The following is a 17,757-nucleotide window of genomic DNA, read 5'->3' on the forward strand; positions in this document are numbered from 1 at the left end:
ACATATAGAATGGATGTTCCTTCATCAAGCACTTGTGTGGAAGTCACGGGTCTTTTGGTTACATATGATATGTATGATCTTAAAAACGATGGTCTCGTGAGAGCGTGTCACTGTAGACATTGAACCCTCACAGCCGTCAGCGCCATATATAGATCAAAATTTGAGTCACTCCACCTAAAGATGGTGTACTCTGAAAATCAGATTTCCTCAATTAGTTGGTCAAAACAGACATTTAATTCTACTGATATTACTGATCCCGTAGGGATCCGGGTTAGAATAGACCCTCAGTACCTTTTGCTTGTCGTCAGAGGCGACTAAATGGAGAGATCCTTCGTCCCCTGTCATTGTCGTCAGAGGCGACTAAATGGAGAGATCCTTCGTCCCCTGTCATAGCACGTTGTGATACGATATTTAAAAACCACTCCCCGCTCAGAGGCCGTAACCACCGAGCACAGACCTAAATTTTACAGCCCTGCACCGGCAATGGTGACGTCTCTATATGAGTGAAAGATTCTCGAGAGGGATGTTAAACAATATTCAATCAATCAATCTGATATCACTGCATTATATGGAAATGGGGACAATGGAGCAATGACAATAATGCACCATGTTAACTCTTAGGTTTGACGCGGTCATGGCACGAGCGGGACTCGGAACTCATGACCTTCCGGTTACGAAGCAATGTGAAGGGGTAAATCACAAGAGTATCAACCATGGGTTTCGTGTTGTCCAAATGAACCATAGAACCCCGATCTACAGTCTGTCCACGCCTGCCTGCAGAATTGAACGATTTATCAAGCAGTCAGTTTTGCTTGCTAGATGTTCATGAGCATGGAGAACATTTTAGAACATTCAATGCCTTTTCAGCGAGAACCCGTAACCCAGGTGGTGAGATCTAAGGGTCCTTTTACAAATTTTGAATAATGTAATTGTTTGCTAGTGTTCGTTTGATCAAGGCAAAGGGCTCATGGCGGGTGTGACCGGTTGACAGGTGATGCTTTCTCCTCCTCGGCACCTGATATGTCCAGGGGTCCATGTTTGCCCAACTCTTTATCTTGTTTTCCTTATGGGAGTTATGAGATTGATCACTGTTTGTTATGTTCACATTTCATGTACATGTATATAAGTTCTTTATTATACCCCCCGCAAACGAAGTTTGGGGGGTATACTGGAATCACTTTGTCCGTCCGTCCGTTTGTCCGTAGACGCAATTTGTCCGAAATTTATTTCTAATACCGCTGACATATTTCATTCAAACTTTATGCACATCTTCTATTTATTATGTAGTTGTGCATCTCCTATTTTCATTGAAATATTTTAACAGTTATAGAAGTTACGCACATTTTCTTTTCATTTTGGGGGTTGCGCACTTTGTCCAGAGTTTAATTCTAATACCGTTGAACAGATTTGATTCAAACTTTATTCTCATCTTATATATATAATGTAGTTGTGCATCTTCTATTTTCATTGAAATATTTTAACAGTTATGGAAGTTACGGACATTTTCGGGTTTGGCATCCACATACTGTATCTGCAATCTTGTGACTTCTCGGTAAAACATAAAGTGGCTCATGTGTGTTGAATACTTATTTGTCAGATAGTATTTATAATCTCAACTATCCCTGGCAATGGGATTCATAGTAAACTGCCTTTATTGCAGCTACTTAGAGTTGTTATACCAGTGGAAAAGATTACAATAATACCAATACTTGAGCTAATGTCATTTATTTACTTACAAAATCAATGACAAAGTAAAGTTGGCATAACATAATGATCTTTAACAAAGTGAATATAAACTAAAGACTAGAAGAGTTGACCAGGGATTTGCAATCATACAGCCTAAAATGTGCCAAATAGTATTCATTGTTTATATTAAGCATATTTTTAATATTTCATGTACTGCTGTACTGTAGGATATACACTTCTGCATTCACATTGATTGCCCTGTAGATAATGTGAAAATATCCAATGTGCTTGCATTAAATATTTCCCATCATCTTATATGCCCCGCGGGGGGTATAAGTCCCATTAGGACAGTTCTAGTGTATGTCTGCGGACTTGAGGAAAGGTATTATCATATTACATTATAATATATTGATCATCTGTATTTATATTTGAAGAGAACTAGATGTGTACTGTCACTACTGGGATCCGATGCCAAGCATACATGAACGTTTATATTACAAAATCTAAATTTCCAATGTTTCCAATACATCTATTTCAAAAGCTGGGGATTCAGACAGAAAGAATGTAGAATGTAAAAAAAAAATACTTTCCTTTTTGAAAATACATCAGGGTACGAAAAATACTTTCCTTTTTGAAAATACATGAGGGTATGAACTACAATGCTTCATGCTAGAATACTTAACGCGCTTAATAAAGTCTGCCGGCATGAAGCGTCACAGTTTATACCTTCACATATTTCCTAAAAACCGAATTTTCTTTCTTAATATTAACAAGGGATCCTTTAAAAGTGAAGTATCAAAAGGGACAACAAATAATAAACAATAAAATACTTTAGCAAGCTATATCAATCTCAGAGAAATTCATGGCGTAATAAGATCTACTTAATTTCATAATTCAATTGAAAATAAATGTTTTGATATCATAAACTTAAACTTTCTAAATGAAAGAGAGAATAGATAGAAAGACTTTTCAAAAAAGTATATTTACGCCACATCAATTTCAAAGAAATGCTGAAAAATACATGTACATGTATATAACTATGCGAGGTGATTTTCATAAATAACATAGAAATAGATGAATTCTAAGTTATTTTGATATCATGTTCGTTAAATGAGATCAAATTTCATAAATTCAAAACATTTCAATACTTGTTCCAAATTAAAAGAAAGACATTTTGCAGTATATGTACTATGACATTATCAGGATTAAGTCCGATTCCGAACTTTCTTAAAATCATTTCATTTGAATATGAACGCTATGCCAAAAAGTTGTGATCGACTCAGCAACACAAAAACAAAGTATTTCTATGAAAGAGTTGTTACATATGTAGCTATCGATTAACATTCGAAATCTGATAATTACACAGATTTTAGGAATTGGCACACTTTTCGAACAAGACGGTTAACATTGGTATAGTGACTGTTCTTTTGCTTAGAAAATGAAAGTTACAGGTCTTTTGGATCTGTCATTATAATGTTGGTCCCATGCCACGATAGATATGAATACTACGGCTTTGAGCGCTATGTATAGGTCAAAATTTGTACGAATTCACCTACAGTTGGTGATGTCTCCAAATGAGTGGGAAATTCTCAAATGGGACGTAAAAGAAAAAGCAAACAAAAGATCTTATATTCGCTTATATTATACAACCAAACAAATAAAATCAAATGCAGATGGAATGGATGTAAACATTCGAAAATTTGTTCACAACTTCCAACAAAATTTCCTTGTGTTGGCAACAGCGTCAAATCGACATACAAAATGTTACAAATGAATAGATATTTCTCGTTGTACATAGAAAACTTCGTAAGTAATATCATAGATATTTGTAAGTTGTACATAGAAAACTTCGTAAGTAATATCTAGATATTTGTAAGTTGTACATAGAAAACTTCGTAAGTAATATCATAGAAAACCCAGGTTGTCTTAATACTAAACAGTAAAATAAATCACAACACAAAACAATGAGTGCGAACTATAATTTGGGCAAAAACAATGGATTTCATTTGGTGTAACAAAGGTGTATTATTTACCCCCTTTTGAATCTGTCACCCCAGCTCTATCACCTCCAACCACTTGTAATAGGTCTAGGGAGGCTATACAGAATATGACATTTACAGTATTCCTCTGGACAATGACCAGCTGTGCATGTGTTATGACACCAGGTGGCGCCGTCCTCCTCGGCAGCAAATTTTGATTGGACTGGCTCACACACGAGAACCTGCGTGGGAACTTGGCAATCACAGGTACACAAATTCTCAGGACAATTGCCCAGTTTGCAATTCGCTGTGCACCATTCATCCATTTCTATTTTGGTACTTTCCAAAACGGGAGTGATCGATGTTTCCGGGTATTTATAACAGTATTTCGTACAATGTTTATTATTCTGATGTCCATTTGTAGTAGGGTATTCATTAGGAGAGTGGCCTGTGAAAACAGATCACATCAACATGCTTAAAATGAAATTCAATTGTTTATGGATGTATTGCATGATAATTGAGATATATGAATATACATTTTCACGAATCAAATATGCCATGATTTGGTTTAATTCAAAGTTATTTGAGAGAGAGAGAGAGAGAGAGAGAGAGAGAGAGAGAGAGAGAGAGAGAGAGAGAGAGAGAGAGAGAGAATCAGCTTTTTATAGGATTGTATGTGACATATGGAATTATGAGAGCACGCTTTCTGTCAAGCAGAGGAACAGGTGCTTGGACTTACTGTGATTGCAGGTTACACCTTTCATCAGTGGCTGGATGGTCGCTTCTAGGTAGTGATGAACAAACTCTTTTGCCGCATCTCCACATGACATTTGAGTTTTCCCTTCTATACAGGTAAACGCCTCCTCTGCCGCGCTGTAGGTACATTATATTATAACATTGATTATCATTGGTCAGGTATAAAATTGATTATCATTGGTCAGGTATAAATTTGGTTATCATTGGTCAGGTGTAAAATTGATTATCATTGGTCAGGTATACAGGTTTTAAATAATGGATGCATACAAAAACAATCTTTAGCATTTTTTCCTCATTGTTATTTTACACCGTTTGTCATATTTCATATACACTTGTATGAAGAAAAGAGTATCAAATATAATGTGCTAAGAGCATTTACCTGCATTTTTGATGCGAAATGTCATAACCATTAGCCTGGGCCTCGCTAACGTTTTGGACTAGTTCCATGATGTCATTCATACATGACAGAGTATTGTTTTGAAATGATCTGGACATCAGACAGTGGAAATGATTAATGAAATCTGAAAAAAAAATTAAAAGATTGATGTCATAAAACTGAAAAGCGTTTTATTTCATTATTGTCCTTTGTGTGTCAGGACCTCGGTACGTGTGCACTATATTACAAAAACCTGAATGAATGTCAAAGAACAAGGTACGGTTGTATACATAAAAAGGCCCAAAAAAATTCTCTCTATAAAATGTGTCTGGAATTAACCTTAATCAGCGTTTTAAGAAAGTAAAATAAATGCCAGGTATACTATGTCAACAAAATCAGAATTATAGTTTTAAATGGATAGCATTATGACATCATGAATAAGGCATTTCCCGCCTTTTTCTCAAAATAAGCCTGAAAACTGTCAAATGTCATACAAATTATTGCTCAGGAAAAGATGTGCACATTTGTCGAGCAAAATGAAAATGATATATATTGTGTATTATTTTGAGATGAAAAACATGCTTCAATATGAATTTGCTCGACGCATGCGCTGTATGTTTCCTAAAAGGAAAACCACCTGAATTTGTGGATATTTCCATTGAAAATGGCATTTTTGCAATTTTATGCCAACTTCAAGCTCTCGTCATATGACACAAATCATTTTGCTGATCAAACTGAGTGAATTTTGGGTTTGCTAAACTATTCCTTAATTGAATGCCAGGATTTGAGCTCCAAGTGAAATCATCAATATTTTGGGCCAGATGACTGTAGAAACTGTACCTACTTCTTTCGATATTTTGACCCTCCCTCCTCACACCCACACAAAATGGAGTGAATGTCAATTTGAAAGCATTAATGTTTTACCTTTCCAAAAACTAGATAATCGTCAGTGCAACAATATTTAAAGCATATCACCAACAAATAATAATATGATTAAATTATATAAATCGTAAAATAAAAAAATAATAAAACCTGGGGGGAAAATGCCCAAGCATCGATATTTGGACCATGCGTCTTTCCCCAAAAGATTTGCAGATAAAGTTCCGTTATCCTGTCTTGTTTACGTTTCATAGAACATAGAATGTACACAGTGTACTATACCTTGTTTTCCCTTTGTGCACAGAAATTTTCCTGCAGATATAATGGTGTCTAAAGACAAGGTGTCCACGGACTGACATTTGTCTTTGAACGCTTGCATGCAACGGTCAAGTTTCTCCTGGGCGCTGTTTTAATAAAAAAAAAATGTTCGAATCAATACACTTGGAATATGAAATTATTCTGTATTTCATATGATGAAAATGATCTCTAATTCTTTTGGTAAATAGTTATGTACATGTAAAATGAGGAATTTGTCTACAATTTACTACTCCCGTTTCTATTATGCGCATATTCCAATGACGTAAAGAAAAGCTTTGAATAAAGAAATCTGAACTCATTCTCTAATCAACGTACTTTGTTGACTATAATCAAGTCAACTTAGTGTCATGTACTTGCCTGCAGTATTCATCTGCGGCATATTGAGCATTCAGGGTCTTTAACAGTTCTGATGACGCAAATTTCTTAGAAATTTCTGGTACAGAGGACTCGGTCCAGCATTTCAGGACACCTTCAATATCACAGGCTTCTATAGGGCTCCCTAAAAGTAAGAAACGTATCAATTAATTTGGAAGGATTACGACTCTAAATAGCCAACCCTTTTCATTGTGAAAATATTACGTGTACTCATTCTAGATGTAAATACGGACGGATGTCTTTGTTTCAAGGAATGAGGCACAGCGTGTTTGCATAGACTAATTTACAAGATTTGAAACTTCACTAAATCAATGATAACTTACCTGATAAAATAACAGATGCTATCAGCAGTAGAAACTTCATACTTGCTAACTTTACGATAAATCTGTGTTCTGTCCGCCGAATGTACACTATAAAGGAGATGCCCATCCCTCAGGGGAAGTAAGTCCAGGAAATTGTTTACCTACAAAAGTACATCCTTATGCGTTGTGTACGTCAAACAGGTGCGCGTCAGAAATCTGAATGCATTGTTTCACGGCCTGAGAAGTATTACGCACTGATCACCTTGAGAAATAATGGAATTCCTTATTAGTAAATAAGGCGGAGTCATACAGTCATGTATATTCAAAAGACAATGTCTCTGATCATGAACTCTTCGATGCTGTCTTTTTGACACACTAGTATTCTAACAGGATATTGGTATTTACCCGTGTTCCGCGTCTGTAATAAACATTTTGATGTTTCGATTTTAGAATTTTCGATATAAACTGTGACATAAAAGTGACATTTCAACTTAACATGAAACAATACTTGTTAAAGAAACATGTTATAGATACAAACACTTTTCTGCATATTAATTAGTTTTGCCAATTATACTGATTACAACATTCCGCTTTCCTTTATTACCAACAAACTAAATGTTCTGTCCTTGAGTATAGAAAAGTCAGTATCATACATGTATTGATTTGCTTTCCTTAGCGATAACAACTTTTAACTGACGCGAAATCAAGAACAGGTAGGCCCTTCATAATCATAACTCCTCCCTATATGTCACCCACACAACAGAAAAACACATACATGTATATGCTGAAAATACATGAAATATACTTTGATCAACAATAAACATGTAATTAGAACAAATATAAAAGTATCACTTGACTACCAAAATATTCCTAAAATGTAGCGCATATGTGTGTAATAAACATACAAATCTACAAATTGTAGAACAGAACTTAAAAAACATGCAAATAAGAAACTAAGACACGTGGTCAGTTGCTGATGAAAACATGTATGGTCCAGCACCAGGTCTGCAGCTGACAGGGTAAGTGGATGACCCCATATGAAAAGTAGATTTTTAAGAAAGGCAGACAGGGTTCTTGGTTGTGCACAGTGCCTAAATCCCCTCACACGATACTGTGATGGTGTGTGGGTGGTGCGGATTACCTCAAATGAGAGAACATCAAAGCGAAAAAGGGGGACCTGCTCAGGGCATGTTTTGTGCACCAGCACCAGTATGTATAGATTACATGTAATTTAGGGTTATATTTTATTAACTACATCAATATGAAATACAAGTATTGACATAAAAGGATAACCTGATTTTTCATTAGTCTTTCATAATGTGACTTTGATGTATAACCCCTACCCACATGTTTCAGAACCAAACAAAAAACTGTCCCCAACCACCCATGCTGGTGCGAGTTGCCGCGCTCCTTTGTAGCATTTCTTTGACATGATTTGTCCATACTACGGCCGATAACACACCGTAAGCATTTATGAATAAGTGTAAATGTTTTTGTAATGGTTTCACATATTTTTCTGAGCATTAAGTTGGTATTCTTACATGTAAAAAATACGTCGGGAAATACCCCTATGCTTTAATGAATCTGTATTTAATGCAGAATATAGACCAAGGCATTTTGTGCACGCATTTGTATTCTGTGCAATATAATACACAAATAGTCAAATATATTAATTACTTGTCTCTTGCTGTAAAACAATATGACATTACTCAGAATTATTACATGCATTGTGTGTATATTTTCTCATGCATTAGTACAGGCCGATTCTTACAATGAAGTTCATGTTTGTCTTTATGTGATGATCTAAGTGACAATTACAAATGTAAGTGTTTTAATGTCTATCTGAGGTGTGTATTTGGTATTGTTCAGTGCTAGTTGTAGCGTCACCACATTTTTCAATAAATTTTGGAAAGCCATTTAACGTAGTTCATTACACCAAACTTTTATTTAAAAGAGGCAAGTTAAAATACCTCTTATTAAGTATGATTTCACCATCGAAAGAATTATACAAGCTCTCAATCATTTTTTGTGTGATATAAACGTTCTATTTTTTAGAAAAGAAAAGAATATTCATGAAAATTGAAAACGTTATTTGTTAATAGTTTTTAAATCTACGAATAAAATCTTAAAATTAAAAAAACAAACAAACAAACAAACAAAACAAACAAAAAAAAACCCACTCATGTTAGATGGTATTGCCCAAATGAAATCATTGATTAACGACGAGGAATCGGGATTTGTGAAAGCATTCAAATACGTGGCAGAACAATCGGGGAGCAATTACGATGATATACGCTCGTATATTATATACGCCGGGAGAATGCCCAACTTCAATTCAATTCAATTCTTTATTGTCCTTGAGTTATACAAATCATCGGAATACATCTAGCACATGTACATTTGTATACACAATATATCTAATTGTATAATATAAACAACAGGTGAGTGGACAGGGGAAGATAGGAGGAGAAGAAATTACAAATAAAAATAATATATATGCAATCGCATTATGAGATGCACATGTTATTATAAAAATACTAAAATTACATTATTGATTTACAATGCTAAATTTCGTACTTTCACAGCTAGAACTAAGAATTTTCCCAAGTTATTGATTTCTTTAGTATTGTCTACACCAAGGAGCTTAATTAATTTTTAAAAGACACTTGGTTTTGTGTAATAAAAACTCTTAATATATTTCTTTCTCAAATCTTTGTAAAATGGACATTTCAGGATAAAATGAAACTCATCTTCTATATCATTATAATCACATAATTTACAAAGCCTCGCAGTCCTTAAAACATTATTATGCCTGCCTTTTTCAATATTCAAAGAATGTGAAGACGTTCTGAGTTTAATGATATTTTTTTTCCTTTTAAGTTGATTGGTCTTTTGAGATATGATTATAAACAAAAGTTATCTATTAAATGTTGGTAAAGAACACTTTTTGGTGAACTTGAAAGAGACGACATTAGGTTTTGTTAATGTAAATATTCAATATTCTGAATTCTATTATTTTATAATCTTTAAGCTGATTCACACACGACTTTTCAAATAAATATTCTAAACCAATGCTTGACAGATCATGTTTCACATTTACAATCCAGCTGTCATTGTTTGCAATCATATTTTCATAACAATCTTTCAAAATACAGTTATTCGTGGTTTTAATTTTTAACCAGAATTTAAAAATTCTCAATTTTCTTCTAACGTAAAGTGGTAATCTACCAAGTTCACAATATACCATACTATTGTTGGTTCTTTTGTTTACTCCTAACACCTTTTTACAAAAAGAAAGATACAAAATAAACGAACTGCTACTCTCCATCAGTTACAATCTCTTATTGGTTCATTGAATTTTGCTTGTGCATTTGTTCCACCGGGCCGGGCGTTTCTTAGACGAATCATTGACCTTACCCGGGGTCTTCAGAAGCCTGGTCATCATAGGCGTCTTGATAAAGAAGCACGCGCAGATTTGCAGGCATGGGCAGTTTTCTTGAAACATTTTAATGGTAAAGGTTTCTTCCCTTCTGGGGTTCAACACACATCTTCGTCATTGCACCTGTTTACAGATGCAAGTAACATAGGTTTCGGTTGTGTGTTTGGTCGTAAATGGTTCTATGGTCCTTTCGCTAAGGATTGGATTAGTTACCACATATCAGTTCGGGAGTTTCTACCTATCGTCATTGCATTTGACCTATGGGGTAGCCAGTTAAGTAACAGCACAGTAGTTGTACATTCTGACAACATAGGGGTAGTACACGTTATCAACAAAAATTCCTCACGAGATCCTTTTCCCATGCAGCTTATGCGGAGACTTATGGTACTTTCCTTGAAGCATAACATTTTCTTTAAGACCAAACATAACCAGGGTATCAGTAATATAGCTGCGGATTTACTCTCTCGATTGCAGGTTCAAAAGTTCAAAGCACGGTTCCCATATATGGACCAGGAATGTACCGCTGTGGATCCCACCCTGATAACTCTCTGACAAGGACGTCAGAGTTCTTGCTGTTTAATTCATTATCTCCAACTACTATAACGGCCTATAAGTCTGCTTTTCAGTCTTATAAATCTTTCGTAATGCAAGTTTATGGTCGCAATACTCCTCTCTTTCCACCGCTCGTAACACATCTCGTTAGTTTCATTGCTCATTGCTATCGGATGAATTTAGCTGTATCCACGACTCGCACAACCTTATCCGCCCTCAGCTTTATTTTCAAGCTAAGTGCCAGCGAACACTTAACACAACATTTTTTAATCAAGAAAATGATCCAAGGTTTCAAAAATGCCAAACCAACTTGTGATCCAAGGTTTCCCATTACCCCGGTTATTCTCGGTAAATTGGTACAGGCCTTGCTTTTGACTACTGATTCCATTTTTTTCAAAAACTATGCTTCATGCTATGTTTGTATTAGCCTTCTGTGCCTTTTTGAGAGTAGGGGAAATTACTAAAACCCATAATAAAAAATATCATTATCTCCTTTTCGGAAACGTAGCTAGTGGAATTGACGCGAACACTCGCGGCTTTATTGACATCACCCTTCCTCATTTCAAACATTCCAAGTCTTCTACTACTATCCATTTAAAGCAAATCGTTCCAATTCCTTACTCTGCCCCTATAAAACCCTGCTCGACTATATCTCCATCAGAAAACATTCTTCCCCAGGGTCCCCTCTTTTCTCCTTTATGGATGATTCACCTGTTTTACGGCATTACTTTACGACTCAACTTCGTGCTGCCCTTCATTTTTGTAAGTTAGACCTGGTACGGTACCAGGCTCATAGCTTTAGAATAGGAGCAGTAACAACGTCAGCTGCCACGGGTTACACTGAAGTTCAAATTCAAAAGATGGGCCGTTGGAACTCTGACGCCTTTAAAAAGTATATTCGTATCCCCTCCATTACCTTGGGCTAAAAGCCTGTTGCTTATATGCATTGTGCTTGGTTCTCAAGTGATATATCCGTCTCTTCAGACAGGAGCTCCAGCCTCCTGTAATACACCCGTTACCTAGAGACAGGGGCTCTAGCTAATCCTTCTGTTCCTAGAAACAGGGGCTCTAGCTAATCCTTCTGTTCCTAGAGACAGGGGCTCTAGCTAATCCTTCTGTTCCTAGAGACAGGGGCTCTAGCTAATCCTTCTGTTCTTAGAGACAGGAGCTCTAGGTAATTTGTACCCCTGGTCTATCACGTCTTAGATCATTACATGTACATGCCCTCATCCTTGGTCTTTAATGTTTTACCCACCTTGTACTGTGGCTGTGTGATGGGGTGGCAACAAGCCAGGTTTTAGGCCCTTTTTGTGTTCACTATGCTGTCTTGTTGCGGTGGCCTATGACACCCCATCTTGTATGTTTTTTGTGTACATATAGGTGTTTTGTTCACCTTTACCTGTATATTTTGTATTAAGTTTTGTCACAGCAATGACTCAACCATATTGTATTTTTTCTGTACATATGTTTGTTTGTCCCCTTTTACCTGTAGATCTTTGATTAGGTTTGTCACAGCAATGACTCAGGGACATACTGGTTTGCATATGTTGTTTATTTTTGCTACTTTGCACTACTAGTCAAACCTTATCTATGCATTTAGTCACATTGCATTATACTGTTTATTGGGGTTGCTGCTAGTCAAATTTGACCTTATTTTTTATGTACTGTCCCAATTTTTAGTTGGGATATACCATCGTTATTTGGCTTATTACTTTGTCATTTATCTATTGAATAAATGACCTTTCTTATTCCTCAATATGTGTTTTGTCTTTCTACCATAGTAGTCAACCGACATAAATACATATATATTCTCAATAAAATATGTTTAAATCATAATGCATTTGACAAATTTCAGTATGAGATGTTTATGAGAAGAAGAAAAAGTGCACTGCAATTTAGTATTCTGAGCTACAAACAATGTTCATAACATGAGACATTTTGAACATGGTATTAATACTTAATGTATTACATGCAATTACCAACAGGGGATGCTTACTCCTCCTAGGCACCTGATCCTACCTCTGGTGTGTCCAGGGGTCCGTGTTTGCCCAACTATCTATTTTGTATTGCTTGTAGGAGTTATGAGATTGATCACTGTTCGTTATCTTCACCTTGCATGCAATTACCAATGTGTATCCTAATGCAAACAATCAGAAATACATACAGAAAAAAATATATAACAATTATGCATGTAATAATAATATAATAGGTTGTATTATAAGTACAGTACCTTACCATAAGTGAGTCATCATTTCATTTTTTAACTATTATATATTTCATTGAAAAAATAATTTTTTATAAATGAATTTAGCACCAATTTTCATTATGTACAATTATTCAGATTTTATTTTCCTATGATGCTTAAGGAAAAGGTGATAACATCATCATTTAGAATAGTTTATAATGAAATCATCAAAGCAAAATTTTTAACCTCAAAATACTTTTTTAATTTCTTAACTTGTGGCGTAAAATTTCAACTTTGCATTTGATGTGTGATTTTACCGCAACACCTGCAGATAACATTATATTGAAATCACGTGAAGAAACTACAAACAATTCTGTATGTTTTGATATTATATCCAGACAAATGAGCTTCATATGAACGCTATAATATTATATATATAGTTGTGTGTTTTCAAAAAGGTATATTTCAATGAAATATATAGTGAAAAATAGAATGATGACTCACTAATGGCCATATACTGTATATGATTAACACTCCACTGTAATGCAACAGATAGCACGGTGCATTGGTACCAAGTCAACATGTCATGTTTATAATGAGTGCATATGTGCAAACATGGTTTCTCATGGTTCATACATAATACACTGTATTACTAGTAGTATGTGCTTAGACAATGTAAATCACATGAGACATTACATCATACATGTAACCATAACATGCGTATATGGTATACATGTGTATATTGTATCAAGTTGTTATAATGTTCAATTGTTAAAATTGTATACTATAGATAAGTTGTCTCGAATACTTAGGGTACACGACTAGTCGGCATGAGACGTACATGCAGGCACTGTCCCTTGGTACCCCCCTGTGTTCAGAACAACAACTCCCCATATATCATACATCTTATACAGTGCATTTTCAATCAGTATTGTTACATTGTATGAGCCAATTCTAGACCAATGTCAATATAGAAATCCTTAACATGTGTATTTAAGGTATACATGTGTATCATTATCATGTAGTTATAATGTAATTGTTAAATATAGTATATGTTGTGTATATATATTGTTATATATATATTGTAATTGTAATTAAAAGATCTATATAGCGCCCTATCGACATTAGTTCTCTAAAGTGCTTTACAAATGTGAAAGAAAATATAATATAAAATCGATGTGCACATACATGTGAATAAAATATTTATAGTGTCAGAATTAAAATGCGTAAATATTATTATTAATATATAGCGATATGATATGATTACCCTAATAACATATGGAACAATTGAAAACAACCCTTAGGAATAATTAAATACATAAAAAGGACATAGGTATAATAAGAAACAAACAACAGGTTATATATATATATATATATATACACTTGTAATAAAATTTTAATCAAACATTTCTTATTGTAGTGTATAAATTGGATGATGGCTGTGTTGTTAAAGGTAGATCCTACCGGTCCCAGAAGAAAATGAGTCTCCACACACAATGGAGGTAAATATTCAATTTGATTGTTTATGATGTTTTATCAGTCATATGTATCATACTGACTAATTCTTCTTGTTACATTTGTGAGATACCATCTAATATGTACTACTTAACCTGTAAGTTACAGTCACAAATACCAGTATACAAATATTATTGGTTAAAGCATATGTTTGCTTAGAACTCGGGTTTCCCCTCTGAAATTTGGGATTGAGTCCAACTTGATAGGGTGGTCACTCACTCATACATGCATGTGGGGGGTTCCTCCCTCCAGATAAACCCAGTCATATCAACATCTGTACCAATGTATTGATCACTGGATTGAAGTTGTATAATTCATATTTAGCTCACCTGAGCTCAAAGCTCAAATTAGCTTTTCTGATTGTCCGTTGTCTGTCGCCTGTCTGTAAACTTTTCATACTAACGACTGCTTCTCCAGAACCAATTTCAACCAAACTTGAAACAAATCATCATTGGGTGAAGGAGATTCAAGTTTGTTCAAATGAAGGGCCATGCCCACTTCAAAGGGGAGATATTGGGAAAATCTTTAAAAGTCTTCTTCTCAAGAACCACTGGGCCAAACAAGGTTACATTTACATACAAAGTTTGTTAACATACGGCACCCAGAGTTAGGGTGGGGGCACAATAGGGAAACAAAGATTTACATACAAATTTATAGGGAAAATCTTTAAATATGGGCCAAGGTGAGCAATGTGGCCCATGGACCACTTGTTGTTAAACACTGTACAATAAATGAATTGACTATTAAATTATTACCTAAATTCAACTATACTTGTTTTAAAATATTCAAATTTACATTACTTTACTTAATGTTTTTGAATTTGTCTTTACAGATACATTTAAAATCAGGACCAATATTTGAGAGGGATGACAGCAGTTGCTCCTGTCCAATTGGAACCTCGGGTGCATGTGGTCACATTACAGGTCTTTTGTATACCCTTTCTCATATGAAAACAACTGGAATGCTGGTTATTCCAACAGATGTAGCAAAAACCTCACTTCAACAAACATGGCATGTACCAAGAGGGTAAAGGTAGCAGGTAGCTCCATTGACAACGTTCGAGTGTTATGTTTTGATATGAGGAACCCATATGCGCCACCTAGAGGAATTCGAACAACATTATACAACCCTATTGAAAATGTGTCCGAATTACCTTTACAGGAATTGTACGATAACCTTGAGGAAGTTGACAACACCTGTATGCATTTGAGCGTGGTAAATTTAGAACGTCAGGAGAAAGTTGTAGACACGAAGTTTGGGAAATTCCCCAAGGGGAGTCCACTTGCAGTGCAGCAAAAAATGAACAGTAATTTAATTCTGAATATATTGGATGCTGATGACTTTCCTAAATTACCATCTCAAAATGTGATGATTAACAATATATCTACTGTGTTATCTGAAACAAAACACTTGAAAACTGACTCATTAAGTGTCACTACTGATGAGGCTTCAGAAATAGAATCTCTGACTCAGTTACAGTCACAGGATCCCAAATGGCACAGGATTAGGCTTGATAGGATAACGGCATCTATTGCTGGTTCCATTGTCAAAAGGAGAAAAGGTAATTATGTGAAAAATGTATCGTCTTGATACATGTAATGAACATTACTACATTTCAAATAAGATTCTGCATTTTTAATTTGATATGTACACTTAAAATACAACATGTTCAATTCAACGAAATAGACAAGATCATGAATTATTATTCTAGAGAACAATTGTATATATAGTACAATGTAAAGTTAAATTTTTCTTGTATGTCTTAAATTGAAGCCCTCAGTGGTACTTTATCTTAGCTTGTTTAGTTAATTGACCAATAGCTACAAATTAAAGACATTGAACAACTTCGTTTCAAAAACAAATTTTCAAACAATGTTGTTTTGGTTTAGACTATGACCCCTTGGTGGAGCGACTAAGGACCTCCAGATCTGTGGTGACAGCCAGTATGAGACATGGGATAGCATGTGAGCCTACAACAGCTGAAGCATTTGTAGCAGTAAGAACTCTTACAATATATGTTTGCATGTGTTTGATAATAAATGCAGGCACAAATATTTTTTAGAATAACTAGTCCACTTATTATATGTCCAGTTGTAAATACCTTAGGCATTTAACCCAAAAACTAAATGCATTGGTCTATACATGTATATCAATTTGATAAATACATAAATTTTAAATAAATAAACAAAATATACAAGATTGTTTTAATATAAATAATATGGTCATAATATGAGGTCTTTGGATTGGTGTTTTGAATAAAGCACCAATGTATTGATGAAAGATTTCATGTAAAAAAAATGATACAAATAAATAAAAAATATATGAGTCAGCAATATTTTAAAACTATGTTCTACTACTATCTGTATTTTCAGAGGATGAATGACAATGTCAACATTTATCCCTGTGGAATATTTGTCAGTCCATGGTCACTGACCTTGGTTGGCAGCTAGCCCAGACAGAAAGGTGTATTGCCCTTCCCTTACTCCATTTATGGTTTTCTGGAAATCAAGTGTCCTGTCAACCCCCTATCACAATGTGTCTACCTCAACAAGGATGAAAATGGGTTTAAGCTGAAGAGGACACATAACTATTTTCATCAGATTATGATGCAGCTTGCGGTAACAGGACTAAAGTGGTGTTACTTGTTTGTTTGGACTTCAGATGAATCTCATCTTGAGCTTATCACATTTGACTCAAGTAGATGGCAAGAAATGAAAGACAAGCTTGATGCAAGGCGAAGACAACGAACAGCGACCAATCCCATAACTCCTACAAGCAATACAAAATAGATAGTTGGGCAAACACGGACCCCTGGACACACCAGAGGTGGGATCAGGTGCCTAGGAGGAGTAAGCATCCCCTGTTGACTGGTCACACCCGCCGTGAGCCCCATATCCTGATCAGGTAAACGGAGTTATCCGCAGTCAAAATCAGTGTGCCAAGAACGGCTTAACAATCGGTATGAAACACGTCAGACAGCATTTGACCCAATGCGAGGTTGTATTGACGAACTAGATCGTTATAACGACCATAGAATTTGCGAAATGCTGACTTCAATCGAGACTGTTGAAATCCCTGTACCATCAACTTGTTTGTCAGTAGCTTACCTCGATTTAAAAACTGACTATACCCAGAACAAGCTCTTGCATATCGAATCAGTTGAGATATATAAACACCATATGCAGGTGATAATGGAATATTGCTACATAAATGTGGGAAGTTGACGATGGAGAAGCTGAAATCATCCCGTTTGTCATACAGTTCAGTTGTTAGTTTTATTTTGACCATTACTTGAAAGGCTGATCAATATTTGATATAGATCATTTTCATTTGAAGGAATGTTTTCATTACTTAAATTATTATTTTCTATATCTATTCAAGATTTGCTAATTATT

General features: G+C 35.1%; 2 protein-coding genes across 2 annotated transcripts; one reads left to right on the top strand and one right to left on the bottom strand.

Moving 5' to 3' along the window:
• Positions 1-3,310: 3,310 nt before the first annotated feature.
• Positions 3,311-6,902, bottom strand: LOC125677442 (uncharacterized). The gene is made up of 6 exons (XM_048915508.2): positions 6,693-6,902; positions 6,352-6,493; positions 5,959-6,080; positions 4,801-4,942; positions 4,405-4,538; positions 3,311-4,113 (listed from the first exon to the last, which is right to left on the bottom strand). The coding sequence occupies exons 1-6, from the start codon at positions 6,796-6,798 to the stop codon at positions 3,749-3,751; spliced, it is 1,011 nt and encodes a 336-aa protein (XP_048771465.1). The 5' UTR covers positions 6,799-6,902; the 3' UTR covers positions 3,311-3,748.
• An 8,468-nt stretch (positions 6,903-15,370) lies between these two features.
• Positions 15,371-16,812, top strand: LOC125676353 (uncharacterized). The gene is made up of 3 exons (XM_056160961.1): positions 15,371-15,923; positions 16,252-16,358; positions 16,735-16,812. Exons 1-3 carry the CDS (start codon positions 15,371-15,373, stop codon positions 16,810-16,812), a joined length of 738 nt encoding a protein of 245 aa, XP_056016936.1.
• The last annotated feature ends 945 nt before the right edge of the window (positions 16,813-17,757 follow it).

This window comes from Ostrea edulis, chromosome 3, assembly GCF_947568905.1.
Source record: "Ostrea edulis chromosome 3, xbOstEdul1.1, whole genome shotgun sequence".
NCBI classification, from domain to species: domain Eukaryota; kingdom Metazoa; phylum Mollusca; class Bivalvia; order Ostreida; family Ostreidae; genus Ostrea; species Ostrea edulis.